The 19,170-nt window shown below is 44.8% G+C and overlaps 1 protein-coding gene across 2 annotated transcripts in view; it reads right to left on the bottom strand.

Annotated features, from left to right (window-relative positions):
- The window catches only part of foxo3b (forkhead box O3b), a 38,322-nt gene extending 19,668 nt beyond the window's left edge, over positions 1 to 18,654 (bottom strand). For both annotated transcript variants that reach the window (XM_079180064.1, XM_079180065.1), the window contains exons 1-2: positions 18,512 to 18,654; positions 17,442 to 18,163 (exon numbers count right to left, since the gene is read on the bottom strand). In XM_079180064.1, coding sequence (XP_079036190.1) covers positions 17,442 to 17,999 — 558 coding nt within the window. In that variant the 5' untranslated portion in view covers positions 18,000 to 18,163; positions 18,512 to 18,654. The remainder of the gene's footprint in view (positions 1 to 17,441; positions 18,164 to 18,511) is intronic.
- Positions 18,655 to 19,170: the final 516 nt, after the last annotated feature.

Raw genomic sequence — 19,170 nt, 5'->3', positions numbered from 1 at the left:
TCATGAATTAGTTTCTATCATCTGCTTTAAACCCTCCTCCCATTCCTCATTTTTCTCCTCTCTCATTATTTGTCTGTCCTCTCCCTTACAGCGGCCTTTTGTGATTATTTCTCCTCCTCTTTTGCTTCTTCTCTTCTTGCTCTGACGTCCTCTCATTGCTCCGTTTTTGTATTTCTCTGTCATCTCCCACTCTTTTCTCTCCCTCTCTGAAAGGTTCTTTCTAAGTCAACTCTCCGTACAAAAGCTGTATGGTGGCACTAGCTGGCTGCAGGCCAAAACTCCGCTCTCGCTATTTCTCCTGCTCTGTGTTGGTGAGCAGCAATCACTACATCTTCCTCTCCTTTCCACCCCACTCTCCTCTTTCCACCTCGCTTTTTAGTTTTTTTTGTCCTCCACTTTCTTTTCTCTGAGGAGGCAGAGTGGGTAAAGTGTGAGATCTCGAATGCTCTAATTTTCGCTTTCAAACACACACAAACTGTGAGGTGAGGGCTTCTGAAAGAGGTGTGTCTGGTAATTTTTCGGAGCTTGTGAGCGAAGGCCTTGTAAACCGGAGAGAGGGGGAAAAAAAGGGGAAGAAAAAAGGAAGATTGGAGGAAAAGAAAAGAGAGAGAAAGAAAGCGCTGACAGGCTTTTCAGCCGAGCGGGCCTCTTTCTGATAAAAGGCTCAGCACCACAGCATCCACATGCTAATAAAAAAAAAAAAAGAACACAAATGCACACATGTGCTGACACAACACACTGACCTTAGAGTGTGTGAACCTTTCATGTTGGACTCTTCGGGAAAACCTCACCTCAAAGCTGATTGACAGCACTTTGAAGCAAACGCACACATGCTCACGGTAATGAACGGCTTGCTCATGAATGCTAGTCACCCAACAAGTTCACATCGCTTCATACCACGAGTCTACAAAGAAGCGAAATAAAAAAAAAGAGATTGAAAGGCGGTGAGGATAGGTACAAAAGGCAATCAAGGAATAAATGCAGTAAGTGCAACACAGGACACACTGCAGCCTGCACACGGAAAGTGGTTTCAGGTGACCAATGTGCAACGTTTGTGCAAAATTCAACTTGTGACTTTTACCCCTCTGAACTCACATGCTGACCTCGCCCCGGTCACTGCAATGTGGCACGAGCAGTCGGCAGCCACGAGCCTCAAACCGACTGAAATAACCAGAGGAAAAGGGAAGTGGTGGCGTTACGTGAGTACATCGGTCTGTCGCTAGCTTCCCTGGTCACGAGATTGAGGTGCAAAAAACAGCTGAACTGGCTGTAGCTCTGACCCCTGTGTCGCAACACAAAAAGAGTTTCCAGAGTTGGAAGATATCTTGCCGTCTGTGAAATAATGAAGTTAAATATTCGGTGCTATGGTGAACATCTGTGTTGCATCGTCCTCAGTGTGTTACATAATTATCACAGTGTGTTTAATTTTCAAGGTGTGGTCACAGTGTATATATATCACATGCTTTAGGGTGTGTGTATTTTACGTATGTTGCTATTTACTGAACTATATCCTCTACACTTTTTACGACCAAAGAAGTAGCTAGAAATGAAACTAATAGTTTGACATTTTGAGAAATACTCTTATTTGCTTCATTGTGGAGAATTAGATGAGAAGATTGCTATCATATCTGTGTGTTCAATATGGAGCTGGAGTCAGCAGCTGGTTAGCTTAGCTTAGCAATAACCTGGAAACAGCAAGCCTGGCTCTGTACAAAGGTAACAAAATCTGTCAATCAGCACATCTAAAGATTCCTTTAAACAGAGACTAGAGTATATTTAATGAGGGCTCTTGCATTGGTAACGCGGATGTGACTGTCTGCTTTTCTGTGCGTTGCTGATGTGTCAAGTGGTGACATCAGTGGACCAACCCGTATGCGACTTTACTTGATGGCATTGAAGCAGACAGTGCGTTCCATCGTCTGCATGATCAGACTCTGAGTAAACTCGTGCATTGTGTGCATGTGAGTATGTATGCATGTGCATCTTTTGTTGTTTTTACCTTATTTTTCCCAGAGTGCCCTGGAGTAAAAAACCTGCCGTCTGTCTGGTGCTCTATTCCACACTAAGTGGGTCAGTGGCTGGCTGAGTAAGAGAGTAAAGTCAGGCTAAAGTCACCCAGTGTGTGTGTGTGTGTGTGTGTGTGATTGTGTGTGTGATTGTGGATGGATGGGGAAAAACCACCTACACCCACCAAAATAAGTTCAAAGCTAGTGCAGAGTGAGAAGAAGACAGACAAAAGATATTTAAAAAAGGAAATCGAGCAAAGCCAGACAGGCTGGAATGTACTTCACCTCATGCGGGCAGGGCTTCCTCTGCAATGCAATGAGTGCGACTGTACGTAATGACGGGTTCCTATTAAAAAAAGTGAAAATGCAGGAGGGTGTAAAAGGGCGAGATGTGTAGATAGAGAGACAAGACAGACATAGAAAGGGAGGGCTGCAGAGAACACAAACTGCTGTAGGGTGCTTTTAATGTGAAGTATGCAGACAGACACTGCTGCAGAGGGAGTAGTAAAGTGAAGTGTACAAGACTTTATTTTGTCTGCTTTTCACAGTCTGCTTGTCTGGGTTAGACTACTATGGGCAACGCCTTGGGAGCGCCACTTACGGGGGGTGCTCGAGTCTGTGTGTGTTTCTGCGTCTGTGTGGGAGCACTTAGGGGTAGAGTAAGCACTGTAGAAGAATTTGGGTTAGCGTGAATTATTCACTGGTGTAGCCGAGTACAGCGGTGCCGAGCAAGCGTCTCCTTGGGCGGCACACTCACTTTAAAAGCTGGAATAGGGCGTGTGGGATAGGTCTGGCCGGATGGCCGTGTGTATCAATGGGTTTAGTGTCCACAAAGTCACAACCTAGCAAATTAGATACTCAAACGATCCTCTATCTATGCCGTTTTGGGGTCTACAAGTCTGTGAGGACACCCCGGGATCAGCGTCTGGGTGAGGAGCCAGTAGCGGGGAAACTCACGGGCTAAACTAGTGAAATGAAGAGTTTGAAATGGTAGAAAACCAACAACAAAACCTTTTTTGTCGTTCATGCCGCCTTTTATTCATAATACTCTATCCTCCCTTTCCCTCTCTACCACATCTCTTTGCACATTCAAACAGAGAGAAAATAAATACCCTGCACTGCTGTATTCGCCAGGAGTTGTCTGTTTGGATAGTGTGTGTGTGTGTTTGACTGACACACACTGTACTATTGCACTGTTGAGTGCAACAGGGCACCCCATGCTAAATCACTCCCTTCCCCCACCTACGCTCCTCTGCCCTCTTCTTTCTCCTCCCCCTCGCCTCTTCAACTTCCCTTCCTCTTTTAACCTCCCTGCTTTATTCCCCCTTTCCTCTCTTGCCTCAAGTCTCTCTGGGTTTGAAACTTGGAACATGGCCAATTAACACAACAGCCGGCTGAGGTGGTGGAGGAGGGGAACAGAGAGAGAAGGCTCACATCGCTACACACTGACCTACATACACTTCCACCCAGCTGATTGAATCTTACGTTGAGGCCTGCGGCCAATCACGAGTGGGGGTGGAGTGCCAGCCAGCCAATGGCATCTGCTGCTCTCCGCGGAGCTCTTGCACTGTCTCCATACAGTTTTCAGTAATCATACAGGGGCAGAGAGAATAAGAGAGACGTAGACAGAAAGGGCGAGCTTGACAGATGAGAATCACAGAAAACGAGCGAAAGAAAGAGACCGAAGGGAGTTTGGGAGGCTGAGAGACAAAAAATAGAAAGGCAAAGTTTGGAGGCAAAATGTGGCTCAGACAGACGGTGTTTCCTTCCTTGTTTGCTCTCAGCGTCAGTGTCTTATGGCGCGATAACAGTAGACAGATGAAGGCTAATACTGGCTAATGTTAAAGAGTGGATTAGTGCCCCATATTTGTCCTTGCTCCTTTCACAGCCCGAGGCCCAGGCTAGCCTTTTCTGAGCCGGAGAAGTCTGCTCTCTAAAACAACCCCTTCACCTCATTAAGAGACACTCAAAAATATCTAAAGCGGCAGAATTTATTGCTGCCGCTTCCCAAACACCTCGTGACTCAAGGTCGTGATCATCATCATGTTTTTACTTGAGCTTGAAGTTGCTTTCATGACCCCCCCTGACTTGTATGAAAGTCAGTCACAACATGTAATTAAACTTTAGAAATGCTCGAATTCCTCGAAAGTCTTTTTGGTTTCCATCTCTTTGTCGATGAGTTGAGTAATCGGTAGTTGTGGTCTTAGTCTCCTAAGATCTCTTTTTTATTGCTTTGTTCATGCGGAATTACTTATTTGCATTTAATTTGGTCTTATTTGTACTTTGTTGTTACACAAAGAAGTCATACATGTAGGTGGACTTTGTGCCAAATAAAACAATCAACAAAAGTGTACATGACTTACTGCAGATGTCTGAGACTGAGAATAATAAAAGTAACACTGAGCTCATCTAAACACAGCCTGAAGACAAAGATACAGAAATAACTCTCGCCCACAAACACACACACACACACACACACACAGACGACAAACTACACACAACATGCACTTTCTACACACGCACACCACTTATACACAAACACTTACAAACAAACACCTTTGACAGCATGATGCCACCACAGAGAGGATGAGGGCATCCCTGGCACCAAGCGAAATGGAAAATTCAACCTGCAGCCAACTGACTGCAGGCTCTAAGAGAAAACCTTACATAAGCGATTTTAAATCCAACCTAGATAAGGAATTTACATTCTTCTCTGTTCTATGTGTCCTCGCTTTGCTGTGGTGGCAACAAACTGCGGATGGAAAAAGAGTCTCAAAAGCGAGACAATAAAAAAGCCAAGAAAGCCAAACTGAAGGAAAAAGAGGGGGCAGCGGGGAGGTGCAGAGAAGCAGCGTGAGGCACACTAACCCATATTTAAAGAGATGGAGGCTTATACAGCCCCAACAAAAGAGCCAACTCTCTGGAAATGATGGATTATGAGAAGTAGAGGGAAGACAAAAAGGTATAATATGATGCCCAGGGACAAGATGGGATTCAAATCATTTAAACATGCAGACATGCATGCACTAAGGCGAACCATAAATTGGCGCTTACATATATTCACATTCAAAAACACTCACAATCCAGATTTGTATCTGGTCCACACATCCTGATGCACACACAGACACACAAACACACTGTACATTAATCAGACTAAAAGCCTTTCAACCACACAGTGATGTCACTGCACAGTGATAATCCATCCCTGAGGATACAGTGGTCAGCGCAGGTCTGGCTCATACTGGTGGTCCATACATGGCGTCCCCCCCTTCGCCTTCCTCTTTTCAGCTGAGCCTATCAGGGGCGATGGGTCTTCATGAATAATTTGACTGAAGTGCTCATATGAAAATGGATTCCTGACCAATATTGACCCGGCTACTTGAAACAAGAAGAAAAAAAAGATGAGCAGCACTTTAAGGTCTCTCCAGAGCGAGGTGTCCAGGATAATTAGACTGTATAGTGAAAGTGAGAGGGCTGGTGTGACCCTCCAGTTTCAACTCTGCACCATTACAGAGCGGCCTCACCATGATACAAGGGGGCGGGACCATACCGGAGCGTCTTATAAGCCCGTTTTCACACAGGGATTCTGCATTACTGCTATAAATAAGAGATGCTGTTACGCCGGCTTTACTTTTTAACACGGAACCAAACAATGGCGGCATATTCTTGCCCCAGTGTGTGATTTAGTAAACAAGTGTCATGTATAACATACGCGCCAGGCAGCGACTGTGCATATCTGTGGGTCAGCTGCTGACAATGCACTCCAATAAATCGACCAGGCCGATATACTGATCGATATCAGCCTATTGCAGATATTTCTACATCTGTTGGAGTTAGTTTTTCCCTACATTTCCCAGAATGCACTTGGGCAATCAAAAAAAAGAGTGTGCCTGAACTTGACTCTTTTGCCTGCAGGTGTAGATAGCACTGTGTTATTGCTGGTGATAAAGCAAAAAGAGTTGAGAGAAGGTGACCGTCGCTCAAAATGCATAACTTCTTCTGTCTACTATATGCATTCTGTTCCACTTCTATAATCCCCTTCTGTATGATTATTAAACATACAACTCAGAATACAACTCAGAATAATCTTGTATCATCGACATGTTGGCTTAAAACTGTGTAGAACTTTCAGAAGATTTCCTTTATCCCTGTAATCATCCTCGGTTACAGTCTCCATTAGTATGTGTAGAAGCTTTTACATAGATAGTAAGTGGACCAGGGTGGGACTGCTCGCTTGACTCTCCAGCCAGATCACATGAGCTCCAGCACTGTACATACCCATCCCCCACCACCAATATGCTGAGGGAATGACAGAAGAAATGGAGGGAGATAGACAAAGACGAGGAGAAGGCGAGAGGCCCACTTTCTTTTTCTCATTTCTGTTGCTTTAAGTCCTCACACGTCACGGTGACCTGAAGGCCTGCTCCAGAATGGGAAGTAGGAGAGAAGGTTTACTGTGCAGGGAAAGGGAATATATCGGGGGGGGGGGGGGGGGGGGGGGTACATGTACAACAACAGCTGAGGCCAGGGCTTTCCCCTGCATTAGCCCTGCCCCCTCTGTGTATAGTACTACACAAACACACATGCCTATATATTCATAATAAACACAAAGCCCTCCCCCCTAAATTAAAATGCCAGGAGCAGAGCATGGAAATAAGAAACTTGCACTCATGAATATCTCCCTGGCTAAGTGCTTGACTGTGTGTTACTCCACTTTTATGGACGCATGTTACATATGAATAACAATTCATGCTTGCTTCCCTCCAAATGCACATGTGTGTATTCGGCATTCCTTGCCGTGGAGCCATTTTGAGAGCATTCTGGTCTAAGGGTCAGTGTCTCTGGGTATCGGTTACTCTCCTCAACTGCACAGAGGGACTAAGTGATTGATAGACAGATGGCTCGCTGGTTGGGATGAAGGTCCCCGTGGGAACAGAGGGATGAGCTACAAGTTGAGAGGAATCACACATGCATTCACCCATAATGCCTACAAACACATCACCAGGGTGAAGACGTAGGAAGGGCTGAGGGAGAGTGTGTAAAGCAGAGAGGAAGGCTCTGTGTCTGGGCAGAGCGGTGCTCAATGTGCCTTGGGGCTTTGGACCGATTTCATGCCCCCATAAGCAATGAAACGCACAGTCCCAGACACACACACACACACGTACAAACACACACTCACTGCATGGCATTCTCTCTGCCCAGCTACCCGCATCAGATGAAAAAAAGGCATTGGCACGTGGTGAGAGGCGGAGACGGACAGAAGAACAAAGATAAGCAAAGAGAGAAGTCTGCTACAACATGCATTCACTAATGGTTGCCACAGAGTGCTCTAACTATTCATACAGCATTTTCCTTTCAATGTCCAAAAAGAGATCATATTCAGCTGTCTCAGTCAGCATGAAAAGTCTTCAGTAATTATATCTTAGAAAGAAGTTCGTGCCTTTTTAACCTTTGCGTGCATGAGCTCTCTAATAACACTGCACCATTTGCAAATGCAAAATCCCTTTCATATCCAGGAAGCTGTTGGCCACTCTGGAGGTTCATCTGAGTGAAGTCAAGTTGTTTAGTGCAGCCTAAAATCACAGACTTACGTTATAAGGGGCAAATATAGTGTAAAAACGAAGGTACGAATGTTGTTATTAACATTAATAGCTCCTGACTTAACGAAGCTCTCAAAGAACATAGTTCAGTGCCTTGCTCAAGGATATTTCCCCAGTCGCAGTTGAGTTTTTTTTTCATATGCCCACCTAGTCCAAGGATTTTACCTGGTAGACGTTGGTCGTATATCCTTAGAGTACTAACTATGTTTTAGACCTGGACATTCGATGCGACGCTCTCATGTTGAATTTCTACAGAGCAGAAGAGATGGGAGAAGCTGAAAGGGGTTCATTGCTTTCAGCTCTCCGACTGCTTGAAGTCAAACTGGAACTGTAGGTTTGTGGGGGAGAGGTCCTAAAGAAACCGTTCTCTCCGGCCAGCATTCAAGCTCTGACCTTTCCCTTCGTCAGCTTAAGGTAGATATGACCCTGCCTACGACCCCGGAGTCAGATTTTTACTAACTCCAAGGTCTTAACCTCAGGTTCATTTGCAAGATTCTTCTGTCAGCTCTTCAGTGTCAAGTTCTTTTTTTCCCCAATAAAACAAACTAAAAGGTCAAGTCCGTTTGTGCACTGTCAGCAAACACATAGGTGCATGCTAATTAGATCCACCCATATCTGCTGCTGATGTGCTCTGCAGGCATATCTGCTGATCCTTATCACCCCCCCCCCCAACCCTCCCCCACTCTCTCTAAAACCCAGGTGTGCAAACACAAAGGTTTACCTAGGCATCATAAAGAATAACAGATAAGACGACAGGAGGGGAGTAATGAAAAGGAAGGAGGCCCAGCTCCGCAGAGCCACAGTGACCTCCTAATCTGGGTTGTGACTTGGCCTAGTTTTTTCCTCCCAAGATGACAAGAGACAGAAAAAGTGGAAGTTCTTGCACAGCTACACAGAAGGTAATTTATTACCTCATCCTCTCATAGGTCAAGAACCAAATCTGTTAAAAGAGGTGGCTGACATCTGTTATCTACTTTGTAATCAGAAGGTCAAAAGCTGGAATACGTATTTGAGGCATCTATGAATTTGAGGGAGGTCTCAAGGCATCGCTAGTTCTACAAGACATAGAGGCTACATCTTTGCATATAGACACTGAAATGTTGACCTGGTTCTAGATGATTCATGTATCACCAAAATTACTATAATTCATCCTGTGGGGAGCATGAACGTGTGTACCGAATTTCATGGCAATCCATCCAATAGTCGTTGAGAAGTTCCACAATGTACCACCAAAATCATTAGGATCCATCGTCTGGGAACCATGAAAGTCAGTAAAACAAATGTACCGATCTATCAGGTAGATGTTGAGATATTTTACAGAATATGTGAAAGGTTTAATTAATGAAAAGTGTGTGGCATGGCCGAACCAAAAGATGGGAGATAATGAGTGGATGCGATATCTCAGATCCAGTTTTCAACTCTCGGTGTCCCAGAGCAGATGGTTTCCAGCTTTTAAAGAGCGACGTGAGAAAGGAAAATTGTAAAATTGAAATTCTATCCCTGACGTGTTTTCCCTGTACCTCTCTTGCAGTGACATTTTCACATTTGATCCATGTTGAAAACATTAACTACACCAACAAAAAAGATTTTTCGCATACATAAACAGAAAGGAACACATCACGATAAACACAGACACACACACAGACACACACACACACACACACACACACACACACACACACACACACACACACACACACACACACACACACACACACACACACACACACACACACACACACACACACACACACACACACACACACACACACACACACACACACACACACACACACACACACACACACACACACACACACACACACACACACACACACGCGCGCTCTTTGTAACTTCAGCTGCTGCAATCAGCCTCGTCTTTCTGTTTCGGTGTTCAATGGCTAAAGCAGGCTCAACAATGGCTTGCCTTCTTCCCACAGCAACCCGCCTCCACACACACACACACACACACCCATACACTCACGCACGTAACCTCTGAAGTCCAGCGCCATAGTATAGTGACTTCATGAAGAGTAGGATTAGTGCTAAGAGGCTGCCGTGTGTGGGACCTTGAGGCAGACTAACACAATGGACTACAAATTGCCAGCTACATGCAAACATCTGAGTAGGCCTCTGAAAGGCTAACACACACACACACACACAAGGATACAAGTATTTTGTTCAGACAAATCGCCACAAGGAAATTATGGGAACAATTATCAGATGCCTAGAAAGAACTGAAAACATCATTCCTATGTTTTAATGGTGCATGGAGGATGTGGAACATTGGAGCCCAGCATGTGTACAGCAACACATCTCGAGCTGTGTAATTCATACCAGAAAACTGACACGCTTTGCATGTATGACTCTGACCTGTAGGATTTCACAGAGACAAGAGAATCCTGTGTGTCCAGATAGAAAGGCTGTGGGTGGAACAGGTGGCTGGCAGGCTGGCTGCTTGATGGCACTCTCAATCTTTGCTTATCAAATCTGGGAGTGCCGTCTCTGTGGTTGGAGAGCCTCCACCAGTAACTCTGGAGCCTAAAGAGTGTGTGAAACTGCACACTGGCTGTGCAAAATGTTCGAAACACAACAGACCACAGCAAACCAGGCTAAGAACGACATGTAATTGCACGTTTCCTCGATGTTTTATTTATCTTTCCAGTGACAGACATTTGACTTTCCAGTCAAACTGGTATTTCTATATTCTCTCTGACATCACTAAAACTTTTCTGCCCCCTTTTTAATTTATTGATCCTGCTGGAGAAAATTGTTCTCTGATTGACTTTTCTCCAGAGAGTTCAAAGGTCAGGGTCAACTACAGAAAAGAACGCTTGGAGCTGGGAGGATTAGCCCTGGTGCTCCAGTTAAAGACTAGTTTCTAACCACAGGACAAACCACAGTAGTCCTCTGCTCTGCAATACTGAGCTGGTGTGTTGTGTGTTTGTCCTAGATGTTAGAAATAAATCTCTACTTCCTGTATATCCCTTTTTTGTTTGGTGTTTCTAGGGAATTCAGTGCATTTCTACCAGTTTTTCTATTCACCAGTTCTTGATGAATTCTTGTAACTTCAGTTGTGCGCTTTGCTGCGGTTATCTGGCTCCAACAGATCAGTGTAATCGGATGTTGTATAAACTACTGAACAATTGTTTTGTAGTGAGAGGCTGCTTTGATACCGGGATAAGAAATGTTGGTGATTCAACAGACTCTGGTTTGATACCGAAACGTGATAGTTCTGCTCCAGTTTTATACTATAATGAACAAGTTTAAGTTAATTTTCCACCTATGATTTTTTGTCATGCGGGCTGCGGAAAATTACAGCGTTCGCATTAACATGTCCGGCTCACTATCACAAATAAACTGAATATTACAAATTCGTATTTGCTTAGTAACACAGGCTTCGATTGGAAGCACTGTTTCTAATAAAATGAACCCTTTCTAGTGCAAGTGAAGAAAAAAGGTTTGTTAACAGTAGCTGGTTAGATTAGCTTAGCATATAGACTGGAAACAGCTAGCTTAACTCTGTCCAAACGTAAAAAAATCGACATGTTGTAGTTTTACAAGGACACTTACCTTTGAATTGACTCGTTTTCAGTCTTTATGCTAAGCTAAGCTAACTGTCTCCCAGCTGTAGATTCATATTGTCCGTACAGACATGAGAGTGGTATTAATCTTCTCGTCTAACTCTCGGCAAGAAGCATTTGGAATTTCTTTTTTATTATTCCTTTAAGTTACTGTATGTACTTCAAGAACATACACTACATGAGACAAAATGCCTGTTAAATCAGCCCCACCTTTAGCTTGTAATCAGTGCGTGAGACACAAGTGTTTCAGAGGGGCATGTGGAGACCGCGGGTTTCTCTTTTGCTGGGTACGCATGTATGTTCAACACATTCAGGCACACTGCTCTTAACTACCATCATCATGTGTAGCAATTCTAAGTCATTTCTAAAATCTGCAAACAGCTCAGCCCACCTGGGCCACATCGAAGACGATTCATTTCTTTTACAATCTGCATATTTTCACAGTGACAACAACAACAGTGTGGCCAATACTTCAGTGTTACCGTGATGGCCACAAAAAGACAAGAAGGAATCAAGGGAGTATGGAGTGTAACAAGAGCAGAGGCCCGAGATTTATCTCCGTTCATTAGAGCCCACAACTCATTTCAAGAGTTGGGCTTCAGAGGAGTAAGCTACAGGGGGACGGCTTGTTTTTGCTCACCACAGTGTTTTACATGCAGACAAATGAGGGAGCTGGCAGGAAAAATAATGAGGGATGGTGTGAGAGAGAGAGAGGGAAAGAGAGTGTAGTGAAAAAGAGGAGTTAGAGCGATGAAAGAGAGACTGAAAGAGGGTTAGCCCTTAGCCAAGAACAAGCTTTTAAAAATTAATACAGTGATCTGAATTCATCCCGAGCACATTGAATAATTGAGAAGTGTCTTTGAGGGGAACAGATAGTCGGAGTGTGACATGGTTGGGTTGGTGAGGACACAGAAAATACTGTGAAAAGCTGTTACTGTTTGTCTGCAAGTTTCAACGACTAGTTTCAACATATTTATGACAGAAAATTTGACAAATCATGTGTCCACTTTCACATGCAAACAGCAGGACAGACAGTAAGATATAAAGACAAAAAGAGAGAGAGGAGCATACATGCTGACATAAACTATGGCAAAAAGTATGTCGTTGTTATACTCTTCTGTTATTGTGCAGATTAAACAAATGAGATATGGTGTGCTTATTAAAGCGCTTTAGAGGTGCTGGCAGGCAGATGTTTTCTCCTTTGGCGAGAGCAGGGCTTGCCGTTTCCCCCTGTTCCCAGTCGTTGTGCTAAGCTAAGCTAACTGGCGGCTAGCAGGAGCTTCATATTTACCATACAGACATGAGAGTGGTATTGATCTAATGCTCACTAATGCGCTGAATGGGCACAAATCGCTGCTGGCAGGTTTTCAAAATGTTGTGAATAAGGCTTTCCAAGGAAGAATGGAGGCTGTGGCCGCTGAACATTAATGAAAGTTATTTTGGGATGAAATGCTCAAGAAATTCTGTATGGGTGTGATGCTCAGGTGTCGGCACACTTTTGGCCAAATGGGGTAATTTTCAGATGTAAAATCTTGATGAAGCTCCTCAGGCATCTGGAGAAAAAAAAATGTGTTCATTGATTGGAAATGGAACTAGAACAGAGCCTGGGGGTTTTCCTCCACACAGAGGTTGACTGCTCAGGGTGACACTATTCAGACTTGGGGGGGTGTCTGGAGCTGGTGTGTTCCCATAACCCATCGGCCCTTTAGCCTCACACAACCACAGACCCCTCCTTTGGGAATCACAGCCAGAGGGCAGTTGTAATACACCAATTTAGAGCAAAGCTTGTTAATTTACCCCTCAGCTCCCCCTCCCTTCTCCTGCTTCTACTGTCTTCAACCCCCCCCCCCCCCTTTTTTATTGCCTTTTTTGCTTCAGTTCCTCCAGTTTGGGTGCAAGCTTTATCTGAGGGGCCTCCTGATTGCGTTCTGAGTACCTGAGTGCACACACACACACACACACACACACACACACACACACACATACACATACACATACACACACACATACACATACACACACACACACACACACACACACACACACACACACACACACACACACACACAAATTTATAAAAACAGTTCCTATTTCCCCAGCATATCTCTATTTTCTTCAGTATTATAATAATTTCCTTACTAGTCAGGTATCTCATGTAGCCCTCAGATAATGAGAACAAGTTTGAATTCTAGCCACGAGTAGCCAAGTCTTGCAGGAAGATTTGTGGCTGACACTGAGATCTTATCACACATGAAGCTCACCCATTGAGGGACAGCCAATGAAAGGATGAATGCTTTTTATTTCTTAGCAGCCCCTTCTTTTGTCAACCCCGTCCTGCTCTGATAGGAACAATAAATAATGTCAGCCCTAAGAATAAACACTTTCAGCATGCTAGGCCGTTAAAATGATAATCAACATGCCCGGCGGGCTTATGGGGCCTGTTTTCCATACGCCTCCAGACAATGTCAGATGGGGGAAAGTGTGGAGAGCAAAGCAGCAGCCCACTGTGTATGTATCTGTGTGTGTGTGATGGTTGTGCCATGGATGAACCTTTGCTATTTGGTCTCTTTGTAAAGTGACAGATCAAAGGAGACAAGGTGTGTTCAACACTTGTGGTCATGAGTCACTTGTTCATGGGAATTACCTGCAAATAGCCAGCTGTTAAACAACATAACACGTAATGACTCATGTACATGTTAAACAACAACGTCATGTTGATAGTCATGACTCCTTGCAAACAGGCGGCAACCTCTGGTTCTGATAAGTAAAGCGAATGTGGAAGTGTCTTAAAACTTTCCTTCTCGCCACTGTCGAGCAGGGGGTGACTCATCTGGTTGCAAAAAGAAGTCTGATTGTATAGAAGTCTATGAGAAAATGACCCTACTTCTCACTTGATTTATTCCCTCAGTAAACATTGTAAACATGAGTTTATGCTCTCAATCACTAGTTACAAGTCTTCGTCAATACAGCATGATGTTCATTTAGTAAATGATGGTCCCATTTAGAAGTCGCTACCGGAGCCGTATACGTTGTCTTCGTTGAATTCCTGGCTTCAAAACGACAAAGTCCACAAACCAATGGGTGACGTCATGATGACTTCGGCCACTTCTTATACAGTCTATGGTTGCAACCCTAGGGGTCTTAAAGATTAAAACAATCTCATGAATGAGTTCTAATGAGTTCAACTCATTTCAGACACCTGCATACATTTAGACCCGCAGCTGAGGCTCAATGTCATGAACCCTGGTGATAAGCCTGAACATGACCGGGCGAATGCTCAGTACACGTCTGAGCATGTCTGTCTGGAAGGTAAAAGTATAACAGGTTTAAAAACTTTAAAGGTCAACTTTATCTAGGTAGAAAGAACTGTATGTACCGGGAATGTGAGTGACCTCATAAACCTCACAACCTTAAATGAGAATATCAGACGTGCGCGTGTGTGTGTGTGTGTGTGTGTGTGTGTGTGTGTGTGTGTGTGTGTTTATGTGGAGTGTCACTGTGACATAACTCGGTCTGGGCCTGTGATGTGCAGCTGCTGGGAACAGGGAGCCTGTTACAGCAGGGTTAAGTAAGACCAGAGCACAAGGTTCACTGATGCTAGAAATATTTACACACACGCACAAATACACCTGCCTGTTGACACAAATACACACAAGTGCACCTAATCTTTTGATTATGCAAAGACACACAGGTGAAAGACACACACCCACACACACACACCCACACACACACACACACACACACACACACACAGACACACAGACACTAACAGGCGTGTTTACAGGTGCTATTTTGAGTTGTAGCTTGTCACTCCTCCGCCATACCAAAGCTTCTCTTAGCACACATTTCAGCAGCTCCGAACCGGACCGGCCCCTGTAACGCAGGCTGTGTTGGTACGACGTGTGGTACTAAAAAAAGGCTGACTGCTCCAACACTTAAGCTGCCAAAGTCTTAAAAGTGATGCAAGAATGATTTTGATTATCATGGCTGCTATAATTAAGAATCTATCACGAAAAAGACTGCAACTGGGTATCATTTGTTATTTTATTGAATTTATCTAAAATGGGCAACATTTTGTATACCTAGAACTATCTCATGAAAGAATAAATCAAAGTGATTATGAATCTGAATAGACACCGGATGCCAATTGAGAGCACTGAGAATCAATACCTAGCCCTAAATAAGATTTAAAGAAATTAAATTATGTAAGAATAAGTAAATGATCAAACATTGTATTATTATTTAAAGCTTGGGCGGTGGCTTCTCTAGGTCAAAGGCAATCTAAGGCAATGAAATATGTCCTAGTGTTGTGCTTGGTTGTCTTAACCAACTTTTACAAGTGCTAATGGTTGACCGACAAAGATATGAAAAAGAATGACGTAAGTGGGAACTTGGGAGAGAAACCCAGGGGGATTACTCGGATTTGCTAAGCAAATCTCCTCAACAAAGGTGCCCTGGCTGCATGAAACGGTAGGTGTTCAAACCCGGCTCTGTGTGGAGGTGAAACCCAAGAGTCTCTGAGAGTGAAATGGAGAGCAAAGGGGCTCTGAAAAAGTGCCCGCACAGAGGTAGTCCTCTTAACACCTGGCTCTGCTGGCTGTCTTTGTTTTCACGTTTTATTTTGAAAAAAACCTAACTGCAGCTTTTGACAGGCTCAGGCCTTCATGCCGAGGGACCGGCTTGTCAGTTTGGGGCTGCGGAGATCTGTCATCAAAAAGAAAAGTCTCGGTAGATATGCTTCGCCTAAACTGTGACTAATTTGTGATACTATGTGTTGCCACAAGTCTGAAGAACAAACAACTAGTCTGTGATAAAGAGTCTCTTGTAAGAAAACAAAAAAAAGGCACAGGCTGCGAGCTGCAGCAGAGATTTATTGACAGACCATGCGTAACACTAAACCACCGACAGCCTGGCCCTCATGCCCGAAATTCCAGGAGTAACAGCCCTGCATGGGGACGGTGAACCCGGCCTTGACTTGGTGGGGCTACACACACACAATCTCCCTCTTTGCTCTTCACTGAAGCATATCACATAGCAAAACTTGAGAAGCCCTGACAAAATATGGCCTATAGGCTCCACGCCCCATGGAACTGGTCCTTTAGCCTCTGATGGGTGTTAATCTCTGCTCTCTGACCTTCTGCACCTCCTTCCTCTCCGGCCCCATATGTTTTATGGGTGACCAGATAACTGCCTTTTAAAAAAAAAAAAAAAAAAAAAGCTTTCCCCTTTACCGCTCATCTAAGCTCACGGCATCCCAGTATTTATGTAATTCCCCCATGGCCGGATCAGCAACCTTGGCAGTTGCCTACCTGACCCAAGAGATAGATCCCTGCCAAGGTTTACATAACAAATGGCCCACTGTGGATACAGTAGCGTGATGGAAATTTAGCCTCTAAATATAATAGCAAAAACAATGATGTGACTATAACCTCAGTATTCACAGCCTCAAAAAGACAGTGTATCACATGGATTTATTTGTACTTTTGCAGGCGGGGTCATGCCTTTAGCAGAGGTCTTTTCAGGATTCACACTTTTGCACACAGCATGTTAAATCGTTTTGTTTACATCCAGTTCCTTGTCCTATTAATGGATTAGCTGCTGTTTTAGTAAACTGTCTTATGTAATTGTATCATTCTCGTAGCCGCCTTAAATGGGGTTGCATCACTCAAAATAGGCTACTGTGTTTCCAGACAAACTGGTTACAACGTTTCTGTTTGCTCTAATTCCAGCCATGTGACTGTGACTGTGGCCTCAGAAGAATATCATGCACACAACTCACCAGAAACGTCCAATGAAAAAAGACAAAGGACATGCATCCGATGCAATTTCAATCACAACTCCACAGCCTTATTTGTCTATTAAATGTCTGGGATTAAGTGCAATATGTCACGTTTTGGTCAATTTATGAGATCATTATGTGTAGGTCACCAAATCCGACGCTGCTTTAAGAGATTAATGATCTTAAATGCCTCCCTGATGTGACCCCCCCCCCCCCCCCCCCCCCTCCCCTCATTTGCTCTACGTTTTCAGACTGATCTGTAATTTCCATTAGAGCGATAATGAGAGGTACAATGAGAGCCAGACTTTCCAAATAGACGCTCGTAAAAACGCGACTGCGCGCGGATAAATGTGTGCGCGTGAACGTGTCTGTCTCTGTGTGTACGTCAGTGGGTTTACAAGCCACATGCTTTTTGTTTTTGTTTTGATGGAGAAAGGAGGGGGGCTGCGTGGGTGAGTGGGGCGACTCTTACCTTCCATCCTGCAGAGCTGTTGCTGTCGCCTTTGTCTTTGAAGTAAGGGATGGATCTCACCATCCAGTCATAAATTTGAGACAGTGTCAGTCGCTTGTCCGGCGCGCTCTCAATGGCTTTGGTTATCAGGTCGGCGTACGAGAGATTGCCCCAAGCATTACGGCGAGATGATGCTTTCCTCGGGGTCTGCTGGGCAGCTAAGCTGCTGGCGGTCAGCGCGCCGGAGGTGGCCGTCGGGGAGTGCGCAGAATGCGGGGAGCCTCCGCTCTCCTGGCCGGAGGAGGAGAGCGCTCCATCGGCCACGGGGCTGTTGCTGCTCTGGTCCTCTATCCCCAAGCCCGAGCCATTGACACCGATGGCCGCAGGGGTGGCGTTGTCGTCTTCATCATCCTCTTCCTCAGGTATAATATCTGTGTCATTGCTCTCCGGTTTCGCTGTGTTGGAGTCTGGTCGTGGCAGCGGCCAGGTGCAAGATCTGGGCCGCTTCTGGGGCTCGAAGTCTGGGTCGATGACCACGTCCAAATCCGGGAGTGGGTCAGGGAGCGAAGCCTCGGCCATTATCTCCTACCACTATCTCGCCCCCGCTGCCAGGTAATAAAGTTAAAAGACAAGAGATGAGGAGCTGTCAAAGTCGCGTCCCATGAATGCGCGCTCCCGTCCTTTGTTGCTATTCCACAGCAGCGAAGTCCCAACTGGGCCACGAGCAACTTAGTTATTAACGCCTGTTGAAGACATAAAGACAGAAGAATGAACCCAACACATTTCGGTAAGAGCCGAGTTAAAACACAGCCTACCAGATACAATACAGCAGCGCGAGTGCGTATGTTTAATCTATTTCTGTCAATGATGCAACAATAAACTACTAACAAGGAATTTAATTTAGGCAATTCGTCTCCCTACGCGTGTCTTCATTATAAAACACGACTTGCTCATCAATAGGAGCTCTTTACAAAAATCCGTCCTGGTGCGAGGGTCTGAATCCACCCACTGGCTGCAGGAGAAAGTGCTCAAAGCTCATCATCTCTCTGGGAAATAAATCCGCTCTCTCCGCTTTTAAATGGAATACCTACCACAGCCAGTCACTTGTGCTGTGTGGTACCAAAAAAAAAAACCCCGAAGAGACTAGATCCCGGATCGTCCACAGCCACTTCCAGATGCCATCTTGACTCTTTCCTCCTTCACTCCTCAAGTGCGCGCTGCGATATAGAGACCGATTGGATGTACGCAGGGCAAGTCAGTGTCGATGTGGAATAAGACTGCCACCTCACTCCGGGTTACTACTGTATCTCGATTTGCTCTCCACACAGCGCTACACGCACACACGCGCTCACTTACACACACGTACACACACACGCACACACTTACGTACATACACAGACACGCGCATGCAAGTCGATCAAGGGCCAGCCCCCTGGATCCTGCGCATGGGATCGCCTTTTAAAGAGACACTACAGTCCAACAGGACGGAGCTTTCTGTGCGCAGGTGGAGGCTGGGAACACGTCTTGGCATGTTGGTGACAGATAGAGAGACACCAACAGAAGACCAAAGGGAGAATCAGTAAAGTCGAGTAATGCATTTATTTAAGGAAAGATTTCTTTTTTTTTACTGTCACAGAAAAAGGAAAAAGTTTGTCAATTAAGTTTGCGGGACATCTTGGTGTAACTGGCACTGCAGGTGTGTTACAGGTTTCTACTTTCTGAGAATCCATTTACTTAGATTATTTTTAAA

The sequence above is a fragment of the Pholis gunnellus genome, assembly GCF_910591455.1.
Source record: "Pholis gunnellus genome assembly, chromosome: 19".
Lineage (NCBI taxonomy): Eukaryota > Metazoa > Chordata > Actinopteri > Perciformes > Pholidae > Pholis > Pholis gunnellus.
Note: the sequence above shows the minus strand (reverse complement) of the source record. Positions and strands in the feature narration are given on the sequence as shown.